Source organism: Oncorhynchus masou, chromosome 13 (genome assembly GCF_036934945.1).
Source record: "Oncorhynchus masou masou isolate Uvic2021 chromosome 13, UVic_Omas_1.1, whole genome shotgun sequence".
NCBI lineage: Eukaryota > Metazoa > Chordata > Actinopteri > Salmoniformes > Salmonidae > Oncorhynchus > Oncorhynchus masou.
The window spans coordinates 27,487,051-27,509,999 of NC_088224.1; the positions used below are offsets into that span (position 1 = coordinate 27,487,051).

At 43.5% G+C, this 22,949-nt stretch overlaps 1 protein-coding gene across 1 annotated transcript in view; it reads right to left on the reverse strand.

Moving 5' to 3' along the window:
* The window catches only part of LOC135552036 (retinoic acid receptor alpha-A-like), a 122,544-nt gene that overhangs the window by 70,876 nt on the left and 28,719 nt on the right, over positions 1-22,949 (reverse strand). Inside the window, exon 3 of the mRNA XM_064983403.1 lies at positions 1,717-1,858. Coding sequence (XP_064839475.1) covers positions 1,717-1,858 — 142 coding nt within the window. The remainder of the gene's footprint in view (positions 1-1,716; positions 1,859-22,949) is intronic.

Here is a 22,949-nt window from a genome sequence, read left to right on the forward strand (position 1 = left end):
ATCAACTAGAGGATGAATAGCATGGTGTGTGTGTATGTGTGTGTTTAAATCCACTAGAGGATGAATAGGATGGTGTGTGTGTCTGTGTGTGTTTAAATCCACTAGGGGATGAATAGGATGGTGTGTGTGTCTGTGTGTGTTTAAATCCACTAGGGGATAAATATGATGGTGTGTGTGTCTGTGTGTGTTTAAATCCACTAGGGGATGAATAGGATGGTGTGTGTGTCTGTGTGTGTTTAAATCCACTAGAGGATGAATAGGATGGTGTGTGTGTTTGTGTGTGTTTAAATCCACTAGGGGATGAATATGATGGTGTGTGTGTCTGTGTGTGTTTAAATCCACTAGAGGATGAATAGGATGGTGTGTGTGTTTGTGTGTGTTTAAATCAACTAGAGGATGAATAGGATGGTGTGTGTGTCTGTGTGTGTTTAAATCCACTAGAGGATGAATAGGATGGTGTGTGTGTCTGTGTGTGTTTAAATCCACTAGAGGATGAATAGGATGGTGTGTGTGTCTGTGTGTGTTTAAATCCACTAGAGGATGAATAGGATGGTGTGTGTGTTTGTGTGAGTTTAAATCAACTAGAGGATGAATAGGATGGTGTGTGTGTTTGTGTGTGTTTAAATCAACTAGAGGATGAATAGGATGGTGTGTGTGTTTATGTGTGTTTAAATCCACTAGGGGATGAATAGGATGGTGTGTGTGTCTGTGTGTGTGTTTAAATCCACTAGGGGATGAATATGATGGTGTGTGTGTCTGTGTGTGTGTTTAAATCCACTAGGGGATGAATAGGATGGTATGTGTGTTTATGTGTGCTTAAATCCACTAGAGGATGAATAGGATGGTGTGTCTGTGTGTGTTTAAATTCACTAGAGAATTAATAGGATGGTGTGTGTGTATGTGTGTGTTTAAATCCACTAGGGGATGAATATGATGGTGTGTGTGTCTGTGTGTGTTTAAATCCACTTGGGGATGAATAGGATGGTGTGTGTGTCTGTGTGTTTTTAAATCCACTAGGGGATGAATATGATGGTGTGTGTGTCTGTGTGTGTTTAAATCCACTAGAGGATGAATAGGATGGTGTGTGTGTCTGTGTGTGTTTAAATCCACTAGGGGATGAATAGGATGGTGTGTGTGTCTGTGTGTGTTTAAATCCACTAGGGGATGAATAGGATGGTGTGTGTGTCTGTGTGAGTTTAAATCCACTAGAGGATGAATAGGATGGTGTGTGTGTTTGTGTGTGTTTAAATCCACTAGGGGATGAATAGGATGGTGTGTGTGTTTGTGTGTGTTTAAATCCACTAGGGGATGAATATGATGGTGTGTGTGTATGTGTGTGTTTAAATCCACTAGGGGATGAATATGATGGTGTGTGTGTTTGTGTGTGTTTAAATCCACTAGGGGATGAATAGGATGGTGTGTGTGTTTGTGTGTGTTTAAATCCACTAGGGGATGAATAGGATGGTGTGTGTGTGTATCTTTAAATCAACTAGAGGATGAACAGGATGGTGTGTGTGTCCCTCTTAATCCAGGAAACTTACATAGCGGTGTGGTTTGGTACTCATTTTTGGGATTAGAGATGTGGGATTTAGACAAACTAATTAACACTTTCGACATTCCCATAGCAAAGCACTTCTGGAGCCGGCAGTACTAACAACGGTGTGTGTGTGTGTGTGTGCATATGCGTGTGCATGTGTGTGTGAGATTGAGACTCACACTCTTTGGACATGCCCACGCCAAAGCACTTCTGGAGCCGGCAGTACTGACAGCGGTTCCTGGTCACTTTGTTGATGTTGCAGTTCTTGTCCCGGTGACACGTGTAGACCATGTTCTTCTGGATGGATCTACGGAAAAAACCCTGAGGGGGAGGGGGGGGAGAGAGAAAGAGAGAGAGAGACAGAGAGAGAGAGAGAGGGAGAGAGAGAGAGAAAGAGAGAGAGAAAGAGAGAGTGGAGAGAGAGAGAGAGAGAGAGAGAGAGAGAGAGAGAGAGAGAGAGATAGAGAGAGAGAGAGAGAGAGAGAGAGAGAGAGAGAGAGGGAGAGAAAGAGAGAGGGAGAGAGAGAGCGAGAGAGAGAGAGAGAGAGAGAGAGAGAGAAAGAGAGAGAGAGAGAGAGCGAGAGAGGGAGAGGAGAGAGAGAGAGAGAGAGAGAGAGAGAGAGAGGGAGAGAGAGAGAGAGAGAGAGAGAGAGGGAGAGAGAGGGAGAGAGAGAGAGAGAGAGAGAGAGAGAGAGAGAGAGGGAGATAAAGAAAGGCATCAGTCTTTCTGGTAAAACATGAGTCATGACTACATTTCTCACACCGGATAAAAGGTCAAATAAAAAAATATAAATAAATAAATAAACACCCCAGTGGCAGTTGGTGCCGTTTAAGACGATTTTTGTTCATGAGCATGTCCTTATTTCTATTACAGCATACTGGATGACTGTGATTCATATTCCATTCACCCAGCTCAATGTAACATCGGTAGGTTTAGGCTACTACATGATACTCTAATTTTCCCTATACACATCATGAAGTTGATACAACCGAGCCTATGAATGAAAGTTTACAACGTAGGTGCACACAGGTCGAGACATATTTGAGATGACAGACAGTGACATTCAATACTGTCTTGCACACTCTTGCCTGAATCTAGCTGATATAGGGTGTAATCATTAGTCCAACAGTTGCAAACAAGATTTTCTATTGGACAAATTCAGGTATGTTTATCCCTATTTTGTTCCGTTTGCTTCCGTTTAAGAACAGAATCGATTGAATGAATACACCCCTGATCACGTGTAAACACAGTTCACTTTCATAGCAGCCACGTTGTATTCCTTCTCGCATCTACACGCTCTCCTCCTCTCATCTCTTCCTTTCACTTGTGGACTTCAATGCGCCTGTGACCTGGCGAAAGAGCTCTAATAGGCTGGAGGACGTCCTCCGGAAGTTGTCATAATTACTGTATAAGTCTATGGAATGGGGTGAGAACCATAAGCCTCCTAGGTTTTGAATTGTAGCAGATATACCCAGAGGAGAATGGAAGATAGCTGTCCTCCGGCTACACCATGGTGCTACCCTACAGAGTGCTGCTGAGGCTACTGTAGACATTCTTTGCAAAATAGTGTGTTTTAATAAATTATTTGGTTATATTTAGTATAGTTTTAGCAAAAACATTTATTGAGGAGGATGGTCCTCCCCTTCCTCCTCTGAGGAGCCTCCACTGAAATATTGCTTGACTGCATTCACCTCAGGATGCACCAAGTGACATAGTGACAGTGAGTCAGAACAACGTGTGTGAGTGTGAGAGATAATCAGAAGGAGAGTCGTAGAGGATGTTAACATGGAATGTTAAGTAAAGCCAAGCTAAGTGATGTTCGGTGAAGTGGCGTGACTCTCTATGAATGCTGGTGTAATTGAACATAATAGGAGAATGAACCTCCCCCTCCAAAAAAAAACATGGTTTAAGTCTACAGCTTCCTGAAAGAAGTTTGTTGTTATTCATTTGTTATGGCTCTGGGGTCCTTCTCAATGATCCTCCATCATCCAGACCCTCTTGGGCGTTCCTCTCTCTGCCTGAGAAGGTGTGTGTGGTTCAATTTCTATTTGCCATATGCTCCTGTGACGGATGGGACCTTGCATTTTCATTAGGGGAGCAGGATGCATGATGGGTAACAGATTAGGTCGCGCCCACACAGGTCTGAAACGGCTGACGCTGAGCTTGTGTGTGTGTGTAACATCCGTCAACATAAGGGTACTGCACCTTGGTGCCATGGCAACCACAACAACTAGCCAATCATGTCTAAGATCTCAACACCATATGACCTGTCGAGGGTCACCTCCCCTTGACTGGTGTTATTCATTTTCTTAATAGAGGTCTTTATTCTTGGCTGATCTACGTGTTTAGTGTTCGTGTTTGTCTTCATCCTACCTGATCTGAGCAGAGAGAATTCTTATAAATTACCTGTCTGTTCTAATAGATAAGTAACACACACACACACACGCACACACACACACACACACACACACACACACACACACACACACACACACACACACACACACACACACACACACACACACACACACACACACACACACACACACACGCACACATACACACATGCCAGGATAACAGGCTCTAGAGGCAGCTGGCTGCCCTTGGAGCGGGGTGTGTTGTGTGAGCGTGCATCGGTGTGTGTGCGTGTGCGTACATCGGTGTGTGTGTGCCTCAGTCTTTGTGAAGCGATTCTTCACTAGCAGCAGCAGTCAACAGATGCCATGACTCTGGGAGACCTTCATCTCTGCGTTCCTCCAGGGAAGCACAATCACACACACACCCTGACACACTCAGACTTAATCATCACATCTGCCCTCTCTCTCCTCTTCCTCTCTCCCTCGCTCTCTATCTCTACCAAAGTGATTCCTTCGCTCCTTCTTTCTCTCTCTTCCCTTTTCCCTCTCTCTCTCTACCTACCTTTCTCTCTACCAATCTGCCTCTCTCTACCTACCTCTCTCTCTCCCACTCTCTACCTACCTCTCTCTCTCTCTCTCTCTCTCTCTCCCTCTCTCTCTCTATATCTCTCTCTCCCTATCTCTCTCTTGCATTTCAGTGTACAGAGCTGGCCTGTGACAATGGTGTCCATGTGATATTTCCCAGCAGCCACTATGACGCTTGTTGAGTCTGTTTGAAACTCATAATGAGATATCACAGCACAGCCTTGAGCAAGGCATTTTACAAAGGTGTTTATCTAACCACCAGCAGGTGACGATAAACGGAAAATGACTGACATGAGAGAGGAGAGGAGAGTCACAGCTTTCTAAGTGTTTTGAGTTCCCACTTCCTCACTAGGTGAATAGCGCCTTCAGAGAGAATTCACACCCCTTGACGTTTTACACTTTTTATTGTGTAACAAAGTGGAATTAAAGTGGATTTAATTGTCATTTTTTGTCAATAATACACACAATACTCAGTAATGTTAAAGTGGAAGAACAATTCTAACTAATAAAACACTAATACAGTATATCGTGATATGAATTTTCGTCCATATCGCCCACCTCCCCCTAAAAATAATTTAACTGTGATTTATCTTTATCGCAAAAAATATGTCAATTTATCGCAATATGAATTTTTGTCCATATCAAAATAACATTTTGCCCAGCTCCATATCGCTCAGCTCTGACACAGACACACACACGCACACACACGCGCACACACACACACACACACACACACACACACACACACACACACACACACACACACACACACACACACACACACACACACACACACACACACACACACACACACACACACACACACACACACCACTCAGGGGACATGATATGATACACCTGGGAGACAGACAGGACAGACACTCTCTCAACCGGATCATTATCCTCCATCTTGTTATCCTTAATGGGAGGGGGGATAGGGTGTCGCACACACACACACACACACACACACACACACACACACACACACACACTAACACTAACACCGATAGGGTGTAACACACACTGAGTCCAGGACCCAAGAGGCATCTTAGTGGACGTCTCATTTACAGATTAAAAAACGAAAGTGCCGAACATCAATTATTTACCTACACAACTCAACCCCTTCGCTTCACCTCCCACTCTTCATTTACCCCTCCCTCTCGCTCTCTCTCTACCAGCCTCCCCTCTCCCACCCCCTGCCCTTCCCTGTGACTGAGGTGTTTTGTGCTGTCTGAGTATTCACTACAAGAGAGGAAGAGAGGTAGAGAGAGGGATTAGCTTTCATTCTTAATAGCATGGACATCTTATCACCGCGGCGGATAGCCAAGAGGACACCAGAGACCCTAGGGGGTTCCAGAAAGAAGAGGAGGAGAGGAGGAGAGGGGTGGGGGGACAATTACCCATGGCTATTACTTACACCTGCAGTTCACCAGAGAAGTGAGAGACAGAGAGAGAGAGGGGGGAGCAAGAGAGAGAGAGGAGCAAGAGAGAGAGAGAGAGAGTGAGGGATAGAGAGTTGGATGGATGAATGGGGGAAGGAGGGAGGGTCAGAGAGGGAGAGAGCGAGAGAGAGAGAGAGAGAGAGAGAGAGAGAGAGAAAAGAAAGAGAGAGAAATGGAGAGAGGGATGGGGGAGGGAGGGAGGGTCAGAGAGGGAGAGAGAGAGAGAGAGAGAGAGAGAGAGAGAAAGAAAGAGAGAGAAATGTAGAGATGGAGGGAGGGATGAAGGGACCGATGCAGCGATAGTGAGGGGGGACAGAGTTGTGTTACAAGGTGCAAGGAGGGGAGAGAATAATGTTTTCGGTTCACCATTGTGTGGGATTTGTGTTCCTCTGTAGAACATGGGAGAGGTGAGGAGCAGAGCGGGTTGGACCAGGGTTGGACCAGGGTTGTGCCTGGGTTGGACCAGGGTTGGACCAGGATTGGACCAGGGTTGTACCAGGGTTGCGAGACATTGAAAAGGCAGAGTAAATAAGAGAGTAAGAAAGGAGCTCCACATGGCACAAAGACTGGCTTTGTTGCCCTAGTGATCATGAAACCTCAGCAGATAACACAGAGAGAGAGAGAGAGAGAGAGAGAGAGAGAGAGAGAGAGAGAGAGAGAGAGAGAGAGGATATAAAGAAAGAGGAGAGAGAGCTAGAGAGAGAGGGAGAGAGAGAGACAAGAGGAGAGAGAGAAGAGATAAAGAAAGAGGAGAGAGACAGACAGAGAAGAGGGAGAGCGACAGAGACAGAGAAAGAAGACAGAGAGAACGAGAAGACAGGAGAGCCAGAGAGAGAGAGTGAGAGAGAGAGAGAGAGAGGGAGAGAGAGGGAGAGAGAGACAAGAGGAGAGAGAAGAGATAAAGAAAGAGGAGAGAGACAGACAGACAGAGAAGAGGGAGAGCGACAGAGACAGAAAAAGAAGACAGAGAGAACGAGAAGACAGGAGAGCAAGAGAGAGAGAGAGTGAGAGAGAGAAGGAGAGAGAGAGAGGGAGAGAGAGACAAGAGGAGAGAAAGAAGAGATAAAGAAAGAGGAGAGAGAAAGACAGAGAAGAGGGAGAGCGACAGAGACAGAGAAAGAAGACAGAGAGTTAGGTGAATTACCAGTGTGCTACCACAGCAGCAGGAGAGGTTCAAATAAAGAGGGAGAGAGAGAGAGAGAGAGAGATGGAGGGAGAGAGAGAGACTCCCATATATATTAGGTGAATTACCATTGTGCTACCACAGCAGCAGGAGACGTTCAAATAAAGAGGGAGAGAGAGAGAGAGAGAGAGGGAGGGAGAGAGAGAGACTCCCATATATATTAGGTGAATTACCATTGTGCTACCACAGCAGCAGGAGAGGTTCAAATAAAGAGGGAAAAAGAAAGACAGTGAGTGAGTGAGTGAGTCGGGGCCTTTCAAACGAGATGCAACTCAGCCAGCATGGCCTGAATAGATAGAGAGACAGAGACAGAGGGGTAGAGAAAATAGAAAAGAGAGAGGGAGACTGGATAGAGAAGATGGAGCAGAGAATGAGGAGAGCCCCCATATGGGTTTCAGATCACCCACCCACCCACCCACAGACGACCCATTGTGGCCCCATTCTTCATGTTTCCTCCCTCTATCTCTCTCTCTCTTTGTCTCCCGTCTTCCCCCTTTCTCTCTATCTCTCTATTTCAATTCAATTTCAATTTAAGGGACATTATTGGCATGGGAAACATATGTTAACATTGCCAAAGCAAGTGAAATAGATAATAAACAAAAGTGAAATAAATAATAAAAAATGAACAGTAAACATTACAAAATAATAATAAATACATTTCAAATGTCATATTATGTCTATATACAGTGTTGTAATGATGTGCAAATAGTTAATCTACAAAAGGGAAAAATAAATAAACATAAATATAGTATTTACAATGGTGTTTGTTCTTCACTGGTTGCCCTTCTCTTGTGGCAACAGGTCATAAATATTGCTGCTGTGATGTCACTGCTGTGATTTCACCCAGTAGATATGAGAGTTTCTCAAAATCGGGGTTGTTTTTTTCGAATTCCTTGTGGATCTGTGTCATCTGAGGGAAATATGTGTCTCTAATATGGTCATACATTGGACAGGAGGTTAGGAAGTGCAGCTCAGTTTCCACCTCATTTTGTGGGCAGTGTGCACATACCCTGTCTTCTCCTCAGAGCCAGGTCTGCCTTTGGTGGCCTTTCTCAATAGCAAGGATATGTTGCCTGTATTTCTCTCTCTCCACCCTGTCTCCCCACTTCTATCTCTATCTCTCCAACCTAGCTCACCTCCTCCCCCTTCTATCTCTCTCCAACCTAGCTCACCTCCTCCCCTTCTATCTCTCTCTCTCCAACCTAGCTCACCTTCTCATCCTTCTATCTCTCTGTCTCCAACCTAGCTCACCTCCTCCCCTTCTATCTCTCACTCCAATCTAGCTCACCTTCTCCCCCTTCTATCTCTCTCTCTCAAACCTAGCTCACCTCCTCCCCCTTCTATCTCTCTCTCTCCAACCTAGCTCACCCCCTCCCCCTTCTATCTCTCTCCAACCTAGCTCACCCTCCCCCTTCTATCTCTCTCTCCACCCTGTCTCCCCTCTTCTATCTCTCTCTCTCCAACCTAGCTCACCTCCTCCCCTTCTATCTCTCTCTCCAACCTAGCTCACCTCCTCCCCCTTCTATCTCTCTCTCTCCAACCTAGCTCACCTCCTCCCCCTTCTATCTCTCTCTCTCCAACCTAGCTCACCTCCTCCTCCCCCTTCTATCTCTCTCTCCAACCTAGCTCACCTCCTCCCCCTTCTAACTCTCTCTCCAACCTAGCTCACCTCCTCCCCTTCTATCTCTCTCTCTCCAACCTAGCTCACCTTCTCCCCCTTCTATCTCTCTCTCCAACCTAGCTCACCTCCTCCCCCTTCTATCTCTCTCTCTCCAACCTTGCTCACCCCCTCCCCCTTCTATCTCTCTCTCCAACCCAGCTCACCCCCCCTTCTATCTCTCTCTCCACCCTGTCTCCCCTCTTCTATCTCTCTCTCCAACCTAGCTCACCCCCTCCCCCTTCTATCTCTCTCTGCAACCTAGCTCAACTCCTCCCCCTTCTATCTCTCTCTCCAACCTAGCTCACCTCCTCCCCCTTCTATCTCTCTCTCTCCAACCTAGCTCACCTCCTCCCCCTTCTATCTCTCTCTCTCCAACCTTGCTCACCTCCTCCCCCTTCTATCTCTCTCTCTCTCCAACCTAGCTCACCTCCTCCCACTTCTGTCTTTCTCTCACCAACCTAGCTCACCTCCTCCCACTTCTATCTCTCTCTCTCCTATTCAGCCCTTGTCTTTCTGGCCCAGTCTAGGCGCTGGCCTGGGGGCACCCAGCATATATCTTCAGTCTTCTCTTCTCTCTCAGCAGATTGTAACACTCTGCTCCACTAAATTTCTGACGTACATACAGGATCGGCTGACCGTCCCTATTCAAGACAAGCAGCAGGCTTCTTAACCAGGCTGGACAGTGGATACAGAGGCTGACATCTCAATGAAGCCTTGTACTGTTTTGAATTAGAACTGGAGATCTGTGTTCATAGCATGTTTTAGTGCATCTATCATTGATGTGTGATTTATATGAAAGTCAACGTTAAGCCAACAAATTTCAAGCAGATATGCAGATTTATTTTATATTTATGATTATTTTTTAAGCAAAGAAACTACAAAGTGAATCACACACACACATTATGTTCTTCGATCCTTGTGGGGACCGAAAAAATATTTAATTCAAAATCCTATTTTCCTCATCCCATAACCTTAACCCAAACCCTATACTACCTCAACCTAACCACTAACCCCTTACACTAACCCTAATTGTAACCCGAACCCTTAACCTAACTACTAACACTAATTGTAACCCTAACCCTTAACCTAACTACTAACACTAATTGTAACCCTAACCCTTAACCTAACCACTAACACTAATTGTAACCCTAACCCTTAACCTAACTACTAACACTAATTGTAACCCTAACCCTTAACCTAACCACTAACACTAATTGTAACCCTAACCCTTAACCTAACTACTAACACTAATTGTAACCCTAACCCTTAACCTAACCACTAACACTAATTGTAACCCTAACCCTTAACCTAACTACTAACACTAATTGTAACCCTAACCCTTAACCTAACTACTAACACTAATTGTAACCCTAACCCTTAACCTAACCACTAACACTAATTGTAACCCTAACCCTTAACCTAACTACTAACACTAATTGTAACCCTAACCTTTAACCTAACCACTAACACTAATTGTAACCCTAACCCTTAACCTAACCACTAACACTAATTGTAACCCTAACCCTTAACCTAACCACTAACACTAATTGTAACCCTAACCCTTAACCTAACCACTAACACTAATTGTAACCCTAACCCTTAACCTAACCACTAACACTAATTGTAACCCTAACCCTTAACACATACCATACGCACACACACAAAGCATACGCACGCGTGCATGGGCACATGCACACACACACCATACATACTTATGCGTGGACACACACACCCACACACGCACACACACACACACACACACACACACACACACACACACACACACACACACACACACACACACACACACACACACACACACACACACACACACACACACACACACAAAGCATACGCATGTATGCATGGACACATGCACACACACACACACCATACATACTTATGCGTGCACACACACACACACACACACACACACACACACACACACACACACACACACACACACACACACACACACACACACACACACACAAAGCATACGCATGTATGCATGGACACATGCACACACACACACACCATACATACTTATGCGTGCACATACACACACACACACACACACACACACACACACACATACACACACACACACACAAAGCATACGCATGCATGCATGCTTGGACACAAACACACGCACACACACATACAGGCTCATCTGGGTCATGTTCTCTGTTTCTGAATGTAATGACTATTATTAGAATTGGAGCTATGATGACTGCCAGCTGGGGTAGACAGACAGGAAAACGGGTTCCTTTGTGTGAATGCGTATGTGTGTGTGTGTGTGTGTGTGTGTGTGTGTGTGTTTGTTTGTGTGTGTGAATGCGTATGTGTGTGTGTGAGTGTGTGTGTGTGTGTGTGTGTGTGTGTGTGTGTGTGTGTGTGTGAATGCGTGTGTGTGTGTTTGTGTGTGTGTTTGTGTGAATGCGTGTGTGTGTGTGTTTGTGTGTGTGTGTGTGTGTCTGTGTGAATGCGTGTGTGTGTGTTTGTGTGTGTGTTTGTGTGAATGCGTATGTGTGTGTTTGTGTGTGTGTGTGTTTGTGTGTGTGAATGCGTATGTGTGTGTTTGTGTGTGTTTGTGTGAATGCGTATGTGTGTGTGTGTGTGTGTGTGTGTGTGTGTGTGTGTGTGTGTGTGTGTGTGTGTGTGTGTGTGTGTGATTGATTGTGGAGTATTCAAGAATACCAACGTTGTGGAGTGTCTTTTGAACCGTTCTCCAACTCTCTGACAGTCAGACAGTAGTGTTGTGTTCTCATCTCCCTTCGGCAGAGACCGAGACAGAGGCCGGAGGCAACTCCTGTCTGACTATATTTCAGACACAGAATGCATGTTAACAGGCCTGATGAGTTGTACGCTGGAAGACTGTCATTATATACGCAGGAACACAGCAGTGAGGTTGTGAATAATGTACAGATGTAGGATCTTTCGTTGCTGAGAATTATTTTCCTGCACTGCAGGAAATGCAGATGAGCTTCGTGATTTACATAAATCCACAGAAAACCTGCACTAACACACGATTAAATTAACAATATTTCACTTTTCATGCAACCTACTTTTGACCAGCTTATATAATATCCTAAACACCGACGAAGCAACATTATGGACTAAACGTCAAAATTCTGCTGCTGCAGGATTCATTTGCTATGACACCACTATGTCAAATTAAGACACTATATCTGTATTTGTGAAGGGAAAATTGTACAAATAATTTTGATGAGGATTACATTTAGACATTTGCGTACAGTGATTGAAAGACGAGTTACATGCATTTTCATCTCATTACTTTATACTCTTCCTTTTTTGCATTACACAAGCTACCTTTTTGTGTTTTTTTTGTATTTCAGTTTAGTTGAAAGCATTGTCAAACAATGAACTAATCTAAAACTCCTATGTAAATCCAACAGGGAAATCAAGTTATTCAAATAAACCAAGGAAATACAGTCTGCAGAATCAAATCTCACTTCTCAGTAGAAAAGGAAACTCCTCATTTCCACTCCAGTATGTATCAAATCACACACTTCATTTCAATAGATTGTTCTTCAAACGTTCCAACACACACACACACACACGCGCGCACCCGCACACACACACACACACACACACACACGCACGCACGCACGCACGCACGCACGCACGCACGCACACACACACACACACACACACACACACACACACACACACACACACACACACACACACACACACACACACACACACACACACACACACACACACACACACACACACACACACACACCTAGACAAAGACAGACAGGCAGATAATCGACTTAAAGTACACTTGAAGTAACACATAATAATCCACTAACAAAAGAGAAAAAGGAAGAGAACATTTCATCCCTTCATCCTTTAACATAATCAGATCAATTTTCTCTGTGTGCTGAGCCACATTGACCTCCTGCTTTTGATTTCTGCCTCTATTAGAAATGAAGCACTTTCATGTTGTAGAACGTTGACAAATCACATTACGGAGTGTGTTAGCAGTGTGTGTGTGTATCTGAACATGTGTGTGTTTACGTTTGCGTGTGTTTGTCTGTGTGTGTGTGTGTGAGTGTGTGTGTGAGTGTGTGTGTGAGTGTGTGCGTGTGTGTGTGTGTTAGCAGCTTCTGTCCTGCTCTGAGGGTAGTTTAGACTGAGGACTACACAGCTCCATGTCCTCTCTCCCCTCTTTCCCTTCCTTTTCTCTGCCCTCCTGTCTCTTTTGCTCCCTCTCCCCCCTCCCCTCTCTCTCTCTCTCTCTCTCTCTCTCCCACTCCTCTCTCCCCCCCTCTCTCTCCCCTCTCCCACTCCCTCTGAAGTAAACTGTCTTTAGATCATTCCCTGACATTACCATCAGACAGCTGGAGGTATATAAAGACATTAAAAACACATAGAGGACAAGCTGGACCCTGCGAGACCAGGGGAGACTGGAGCAGCACACTGTGTGTGTGTGAGTGCATGCGTGTGTGTGTGTCATCCAGAGTGTATGTTGTCTACCTTTAACTCAGCGGTTCCCAATCGTCTGTTCTGGGCACCACCAAATTACCGTCAAAAGGTCTCGAAGACCACCATCCCGGAATCACAGACATTTTTAACATTAAATATCTTGGTGGTCAAATTTAGAGTACATTTGATCACTGAATGTAAAAGCCTATTGTTAATATTAGTATTAACAATTTGCATTGTGAAAAGTAACGTAAAATTGCTTATAATACCCTTAATACCCCCAACTGTTATTATTCTTGGAAGAAGGAAAAAAATCATACAAAAAATATAAATTTGCGGACCACCTGCAGTACCCCTCGCAGACCACAGGTTGAAAACTACTGCTCTACATCTCTCTGCTCATCAAACTGGTTCAATCAAACCAATCCTGTTATGCAGAATGCTACGGAACTAAGGAGAAGAAAAGACCGGAACAGAGAGGAAAAGGGTTGATTCCAAACCAATTCACATCCCTACCAAGGAACTGTCAGATATGGCAACATGTTAAAAGGTTCCATCCCTGTGGCGGAACACTGAATCAGAATGTTGGGGCGGAACATTGGAGTGAACATTCTAGACATGTTATTAAGTGGGGTTAAGTGATATAATATAATCCTTACCTCATAGAAATATAATTAGAACACATGATACCCTGGCATTGTTGAATACTTGTTTCTGATTGGCTTTAAGGGCATTCTAGAGTTATTTAAGTGATAATGCCCTCAAAGCCCGGTGTTTGGAGGATATATTGGCACGGGTGTTGTTAGGCCTGAGACGAAGTCGAGGACCGGCAAACCATGCCAATATATCCTCCAAACACCACCTTCGAGGGCATTATCACTTTCATACAACGGGTTACCAACATATTCAAATAATGATTGACATATTTTAATTCAAAAAGTTATTATGATTAATTGATTCATACTATTTCATCCCTCCACAAGATATAGTCCCGACAGAAATCTTGGGTTGCTACCCAAGCCGGCTGGTCATTCTATCGGTTTGGTTGACAAAGACGCGACCCAGTCGTTCAGTCTTTTTATTCTATAGACGCAACTCAGTTGTTCATTCTATATGTTCTATTGCCATACTGGCTGGCAACATTCTTATCACTTGCTTGCTAGCTAGCCAACTACGGCTAACTTACAGTCACGTCAAATAATAGCAAAGTAGCTGCATTTGCGTTTGTTTAAGCTGTTTTCTAGTGACATTTATTTATTTGGCTGAGAAAAGCTGCCTGTCTGTCTGTCTCATGCCGATTCCCTACACGTTCATTACTATGGGACAGCTGGAGATTGAATATTGAAACAATGTTGCAAATGTCGGAGAGACAGACAGCAAGGTTTATACAAATCTCCGCTGTTGAAAACTAAATGTTAGTCTAAAAGAAATGTGATATAACGTCTAGATGGTTTTTATAGTGGAGATCAAGTTTAGAAATTGCCTGGCTGGGCTGATGAGACAGTGGATTGCACAGAGTAAATAGGGATTTTAACATCATAGATTTAGCCGGTGGTAACTTGTGGAATAGACACCGACTGGAATGCGGTTTTAACCAATCAGCATTCAGGATTAGACCCACCCGTTGTATAATTCCATATAACGCAGGGTATAATTGCAAGGTATAATTCAATGGCTATGAAGTCCATTCTTACATGTTCTATTTTTGAGCTGCTTTTGAAAGCAATAGTCGAAATGACAACATTATTGGCATTGTTTAATCACGTTTTCATAAAATCAAGCTAGGATTGTAGCTAAGCTAGAGTAGCAAGTTTGTTTATTTGGTTACCAAGGCAACTACTGTAGCTATCTTGCTAGCTAGTAAACTTGCTAGCTACTTCAGTGGATGCTATCATTTCTACTGGCAAATTAATACCTTTCTAGTGGCAAATATGTTAAATTATAGCCATGAGGCCTCCCAGGTGGCGCAGTGGTCTAAGGCACTGCATCGCAGTACTATTTGTGCCACCAGAGACTTTGGGTTTGAGCCCAGGCTCTGTCACAGCCGGAAGTGACCGGGAGGTCCATGGGGTGACAATTGGCCTAGCATTGTCTGGTATAGGGAGGGTTTGGCCGGTAGGGACATTCTTGTCTCATCGCGCACTAGCGACTCCTGTGGGGGGCCGGGTGCAGAGCATGCTAACCAGGTCACTTGGTGTACAGTGTTTCCTCTGACACATTGGTGCAGCTGGCTTCCGGGTTGGATGTGTGCTGTGTTAAGAAGCACGCATCCATGGTTGGGTTGTGTTTTGGAGGACGCATGGCTATCAACCTTCGTCTCTCCTGAGCCTGCACGGGATCTTTATTTCCTTTGTTTTGTCTTTATTTAGTATGGTCAGGGCGTGAGTTGGGATGGGCAGTCTATGTATGTTTTTCTATTTCTATGTTTGGCCTGATATGGTCCTCAATCAGAGGCAGCTGTTTATCGTTGTCCCTGATTGAGAACCATATTTAGGTAGCCTGGGTTTCACTGTTGGTTTGTGGGTGTTTGTTTCCGTGTCTGTGTTTGTCGCCACACGGTACTGTTTTGGTTTGGTCACGTTTATTGTTTTTGTATTTTAGTGTTCAGTTTATGTCTTTAAAATAAACATCATGAACACTTACCATGCCGCATCTTGGTCCGATCCCTGCTACACCTCCTCTTCAGGCGAAGACGGCAGTCTGACTGAGCGATGGTAGGCTGCAGCAGGCTTGTACGCATTCATTCAAACAGCACTTTGATGCGTTTTTCCAGCAGCTCTTTGCTGTGCTTCAAGCATTGATCTGTTTATGACTTCAAGCCTATCAACTCCCGAGGTTAGGCTGGTGTAACCGATGTGAAATGGCTAGCTAGTTAGCGGGGTGCACACTAATAGTGTTTCAATCGGTGACATCACTTGCTCTCAGACTTGGAGTAGTTGTTCCCCTTGCACTGCAAGGGCTGCGGCTTTTGTGGAGCAATGGTTAACGATGCTTCGAGGATGGCTGTTGTTGTTGTGTTCCTGGTTCGAGCCCAGGTAGGGGCGAGGAGAGGGACGGAAGCTATACTACACTGGCAATACTAAAGTGCCTATAAGAACATCCAATAGTCAAAGGTTAATGAAATACAAATGGTATAGAGAGAAATAGTCCTATAATTCCTATAACAACTACAACCTAAAACTTCTTACCTGGGAATATTGAGGCCTCATGTTAAAAGGAACCACCAGCTTTCATATGTTCTCATGTTCTGAGCAAGGCACTTAAACATTAGCTTTTTTACAAGGCACATATTGCACTTTTACTTTCTTCTCCAACACTTTGTTTCTGCATTATTTAAACCAAATTGAACATGTTTCATTATTTATTTGAGACCTCTACTGTTGACATGCAGACTCACTAGTTGAGTCGCAGAACTTGAAAGGTTTTATCACAAGGATAGAATGCTCTGTGAACTTTGTAATTAAATCATGCTTGCACAATACACTGAACAGACAAAGATTATCTATCCTTTTTAAATGAAGCTGGAAGCTTTTCAGACAGCCCAAAAAACCTATAAAAGCCGTTGTTTTTTATAGCCATAGAGATACTTGAGTCTACTTGAAAAATCTATAGCCGTTGTCATGGACATTCACAAAAGCCAATATCCTAAATTGAGGCCAGAGATGACGGGATTGTGGTTCTCTACCACATGTTATGTGATGTCCTTCTAGATTCAAAAGTTTTTTGTTGTTGTTGTTATCCTTACTGTACACCACCAGCCTCCTGCGCTGTACACGGAACTAAATTTGGGCCACAAAGTAAAGCTTTCTCTATGTATCTAAGCCCTATAGTGTATTATTCTGTTCTTCTTCTCTTAACTATAGGTTATTCTTCTTTTCTCAGATGCAGTGAATCAATCTGTTCTATTGACAGAGAGCAGACAATATGATTTTTATGAATGGGTTTGTAGGCGTAAGAGGTCCTGGGACTTCAGAACGGTCTATTGGACTTGGGAACTCTGCTACACTATGTTGATTATGGCCTAAAGTTTGTGCTCTACAGGTATAAGTAAAATACCTACCGTACCAGTCAAAAGTTTGGACACAACTACTCATTCCAGGGTTTTTCTTAATTTTTTTACTATTTTCTACATTGTAGAATAATAGTGAAGACATCAAAACTATGAAATAACACATATAGAATCAAGTAGTAGCCAAAAAGTGATTTTAGATTCTTCAAAGAAGCCACCCTTGGCCTTGATGACAGCTTTGCACACTCTTGGCATTCTCTCAATCAGCTTCATGAGGTAATCACCTGGATTGCATTTCAATTAACAGGTGTGCCTTGGTAAAAGTTAATTTGTGGAATTTCTTTCCTTCTTAATGCATTTGAGACAATCAGTTGTGTTGTGACAAGGTAGGGGTGGTACACAGAAGACAGCCCTATTTAGTAAAAGACCAAGTCCATATTATGGCAAGAACAGCTCAAATAAGCAAAGAGAAATGCCTTTCCATCATTACTTTAAGAAATGGTCAGTCAATACGAGAAATTTCAAGAACTTTTAAAGTTTCTTCAAGTGCAGTCGCAAAAACCATCAAGCGCTATGATGAAACTGGCTCTCATGAGGACCGCCACAGGAAAGGAAGACCCAGAGTTACCTCTGCTGCAGAGGATAAGTTCATTTGAGTTACCAGCCTCAGAAATTGCAGCCCAAATTAATGCTTCACAGAGTTCAAGTAACAGACACATCTCAACATCAACTGTTCAGAGGAGACTGTGTGAATCAGGCCTTCATGGTAAAATTGCTGCAAAGAAACCACTACTAAAGGACACCAATAAGAAGAAGAGACTTGCTTGGGCTATGGACATTAGACCGATAGAAACCTGTCCTTTGGTCTGATGAGTCCAAATTTGAGATTTTTGGTTCCAACCGCCGTGTCTTTGTGAGACGCATTTTAGATTCTTAAAAGTAGCCGGATGTTCTCTGCATGTGTGGTTCCCACCGTGAAGCATGGAGGAGGAGGTGTGATGGTGCTTTTCTGGTGACACTGTCTGCATTCTGCAGAGATATGCCATCCCATCTGGTTTGCGCTTAGTGGGAATTTCATTTTTTTTCTAACAGTACAATCACCCAACACACCTCTGTGTGAGGGCTGTGTAAGGGCTATTTGACCAAGAAGGACAGTGACAGAGTGCTGCATCAGATTGACTTGATCTCCACAAACACCCAACCTCAACTCAATTGAGATGTTTTGGGATGAGTTGGACAGCTGAGTGAAGGAAAAGCTGCCAACAAGTGCTCAGCATATATGGGAACTCCTTCAAGACAGTTGGAAAAGCATTCCAGGTGAAGCTAGTTGAGAGAATGCCGAGAGTGTGCAAAGCTGTAATCAAGCTACTTTGAAGAATCTAAAATCTAAAATATATTTGGATTTGTTTAACACTTTTTTGGTTACGACATGATTCCATAAGTGTTATTTCATAGTTTTGATGTCTTCACTATTATTCTACAATGTGGAAAATAGTCAAAATAAAGAAAAAACCTGTAATGAGTAGGTGTGTCCAAACTTTTGACTGGTACACTTTCAAATACCTAAAGTTACTCTTTATCTGGTTTCCCCACTATGGAACCATCAGAATAGTTCCCCAAAGTGCAAACTCTAAGAAAATGTGTGGTTTGAAGTTTTTTTGTTATTGTTTCAAGTTTCAGTGTTTCAAGTACTCAAAGGTATTTGACCCAGGTCTGGTTCAATGCTGTGTGCTGTGTTGAGTTGGTCCTCATCGCTCTCTGTGGGAACAGTTTCAGAACCCCCAGAGGGGTGATGTCACAAAGGTGTAGGACACAACTGTCACTTCTGAACAGTAGAGGAGGCTGCCTTTGGTTTGAGACGTCTTGACTTTCACCGAATACCCATAACAAGTAACCCCCCTAGCGCACCACTACTACTGCATATGCATGTACTTATGGAAGCCCATATGTCTGCTCACTGATTTACCAATTCAAATCAGCTTTCCTCCAGATATCAAACAAAGGCGATCGTTGCTGGTGTCAGATGATGTAAATGAGTTGAGGTTGTTCTGCCTTGAAAACATTCTAAAAGACCCGGATCACATCTGCCGTAGTCTTTGTTTCCTCTTCTTGTGTCTCTCTTCCTCGTCTGCTGGTGTTTCTCTCTCATCTCTCTCATTACATTTATATGTATTCAGGGTAGAGGTCGACCGATTATGATTTTTCAACGCCGATACTGATTATTGGAGGACAAAAAAAGCAGATACCGGTTAACCGGCTGATTCTTTTGCATTTTTATGTAATAATGACAATTACAACAATACTGAATGAACACTTATTTTAACTTAATATAATACATCAATGAAATCAATTTAGCCACACATAAATAATGCAAAAACAAAGTGTTGGAGAAGAAAGTAAAAGTGCAATATGTGCCATGTAAGAAAGCTAACATTTCATTTCCTTGCTCAGAACATGAGAACATATGAAAGCTGGTGGTTCCTTTTAACATGAGTCTTCAATATTCCCAGGTAAGAAGTTTTAGGTTGTAGTTATTATAGGAATAATAGGACTATTGGATGTTCTTATAAGAACTTTAGTATTGCCAGTGTAACAGTACAGCTTCCAACCCTCTCCTCGCTCCTCCCTGAGCTCGAACCAGGAACACAACAACAACAGCCACCCTCGAATCAGCGTTACCCATGCAGAGCAAGGGGAACAACTACTCCAAGTCTCAGAGCAAGTGACGTTTGAAACGCTATTAGCGAGCACCCCGCTAACTGGCAAGCCATTTCACATCACATCGTTACACCAGCCTAATCTCGGGAGTTGATAGGCTTGAAATCATAAACAGCAGAGCTGCTGGCAAAACACACGAAAGTGCTGTTTGAATGAATGCTTACGAGCCTGCTGGTGCCTACCATCGCTCAGTCAGACTGACCTATCAAATCATAGACTTAATTCTAACATAATAACACACACACATACGAGCCTTAGGTCATTAATATGGTCGAATCCGGAAACTATCATCTCGAAAACAAGACATTTATTATTTTAGTGAAATAAGGAACCATTTCGTATTTTATCTAACGGGTGGCATCCATCAGTCTAAATATTCCTGTTACATTGCACAACCTTCAATGTTATGTCATAATTATGTAAAATTCTGGCAAATTAGGCGGCCCAAACTGTTGCATATACCCTGACTCTGCGTGCAATGAACGCAAGAGAAGTGGCACAATTTCACCTGGTTAATATTGCCTGCTAACCTGGATTTCTTTTAGCTAAATATGCAGGTTTAAAAATATATACTTCTGTGTATTGATTTTAAGAGAAGCATTGGTGTTTATGGTTAGGTACACGTCAGAGGAATGACAGTCCTTTTTCTGTCCTTTTTCGCACCGCATCAATTATATGCAATGCAGGACACGCTAGATAAACTAGTAATATCATCAACCATGTTTAGTTATAACTAGTGATAATGATTGATTAAGTTTAATGCTAGCTAACAACTTACATTTGCTTCTTACTGCATTCGCGGAACAGGCGGGCTCCTCGTGAGGCAGGTGGTTAGAGCGTTGGACTAGTTAACCGTAAGGTTGCAAGATTGAATCACTGAGCTGACAAGGTAAAAATCTGTCATTCTGCCCCTGAACAAGGCAGTTAACCCACCGTTCCTAGGCCGTCATTCAAAATAAGAATGTGTTCTTAACTGACTTGCCTAGTTAAATAAAGATTAAATAAAATTATCGGCCATTCCGATTAATCGGTCGACCTCTAATTCAGGGTAGTCGACTAATGACCGGTGCGCAGCGTGACAAAAGGGTGTATCTAAGGGCATTTATTTTCAAGGGGAATTCAACAGGCATGTATATTTTGTATCCTTTATTAAACCAGAGTAGACACATTGAGATGGACATGGCACCGATAGATATGGCAGCTCTGCTTCTAGCTCCTAAGCAACTTTGCAGTATTTTATTTTTTTATGTGTTATTTCTTACATTACAGGGCCAGAAATGTTTTTGTGTTATTACATACAGCCGGAAATAACTTTTGAATATCAGAGCGAGGCGGTAACTCACCAGCATCACGACCAGGAATACAACTTTCCCGAATTGGATCCTTTGTTCTGCTAGAAGCAGAGCTGCCATTGGACCAGTCCAAAACACCACCGGCGGCAAAGAGGTATTCGGTGAAGACTTCTAGTTTGACTCAGGAGGCGTGCACACCATACACAGCTTCTGAGTATATTACACGCTAATGTTCAGTCTCTGGATAATAAAATAGATGAGCTCATGGCGAGGATCTCCTTTCAGAAAGACATCAGGGATTGTAACATACACTGTTTCATGTGAACATGGCTCTCTCTGGATATACTGTCCCCGTCCATACAGCCAGCTGGGTTCTCAGTATTTCACCCATACAGGAATAAAGAACTCTCTGGGAAGAAGAAAGGCGGGGTGTATGTTTCATGATTAACTACTCATGGTGTGATTGTGATAACATACAGAAACTCAAGTCCTTTTGTTCACCTGACCTAGAATACCTCACAATCAAATGCCAACCGTTTTACCACCAAATAGAATTATCTTCGGTTATAGTCACAGCCGTGTATATTCCCCCTCAAGCCAATACCACGATGGCCTTCAAAGATCTACACTGGACTTTATGCAAACTGGAAACCACATATCCTAAGGCCGCATTTATTGTAGCTAGGGATTTTAACAGAAGTTCTACCAACACATTGACTGTAGTACACATTCTGGAAAAACTTTAGAACACTGCTCCTCAACTTTTTGAAATGACTACAAGCCTCTCCCCCACCCTTCGGCAAATCTGATCACAACTCCATTTTTCTCCTCCCACGTCATCAGAGCATGTGCAGATCAGTGGGCTGGAGTGTTTACGGACATATTCATACTCTCCCTATCCCAGTCTGCTGTCCCCACTTGCTTCAAGATGTCCACTGTTCTTGTACCCAAGAAAGCAAAGGTAATTGAACTAAATGACTATCGCCCCGTAGCACTCACTTCTGTCATTATGAAGTGCTTTGAGACGCTAGTTAAGGATCATATCACCTCTACCTTACCTGACACCCTAGACGCACTACTATTTTCTTACCACCCCAATAGATCCACAGACGACGCAATCGCCATCGCACTTCACACTGCCCTATCCCATCTGGCCAAAAGGAATACCTATGTAAGAATGCTGTTCATTGACTATAGAGCAGCATTCAACACCGTTGTACCCTCCAAGCTCATCATTAAGCTCTGGGCCCTGGGTCTGGTGAAGAAGCACCTCTTCAACCTCAGGAGGCTGAAGAAATTTGGTTTGGCACCTAAAACCCTCACAAACTTTTACAGATGCACAATTGAGAGCATCTTGTTGGGCTGTATCACCATTTAGTACGGCAACTGCACCGCCTGCAACCGCAGGGCTCTCTAGAGGGTGGTGGGGTCTGCCCAACGCATCATTGTGGGCAAACTACCTGCCCTCCAGGACACCTACAGCACCCGATGTCACAGGAAGGCCAACAGGATCATCAAGGAAAACAACCACCCAAGCTACTGCCTGTTCACACCGCTATCATCCAGAAGGAGAGGTCAGTACAGGTGCATCAAAGCTGGGATTGAGAGACTGAAAAACAGCTTCTAGCTCAAGGCCATCAGACTATTAAATAGCCATCAGTAGCACCTTAGAGGCTGCTGCCCTATATACATAGACTTGAAATCACT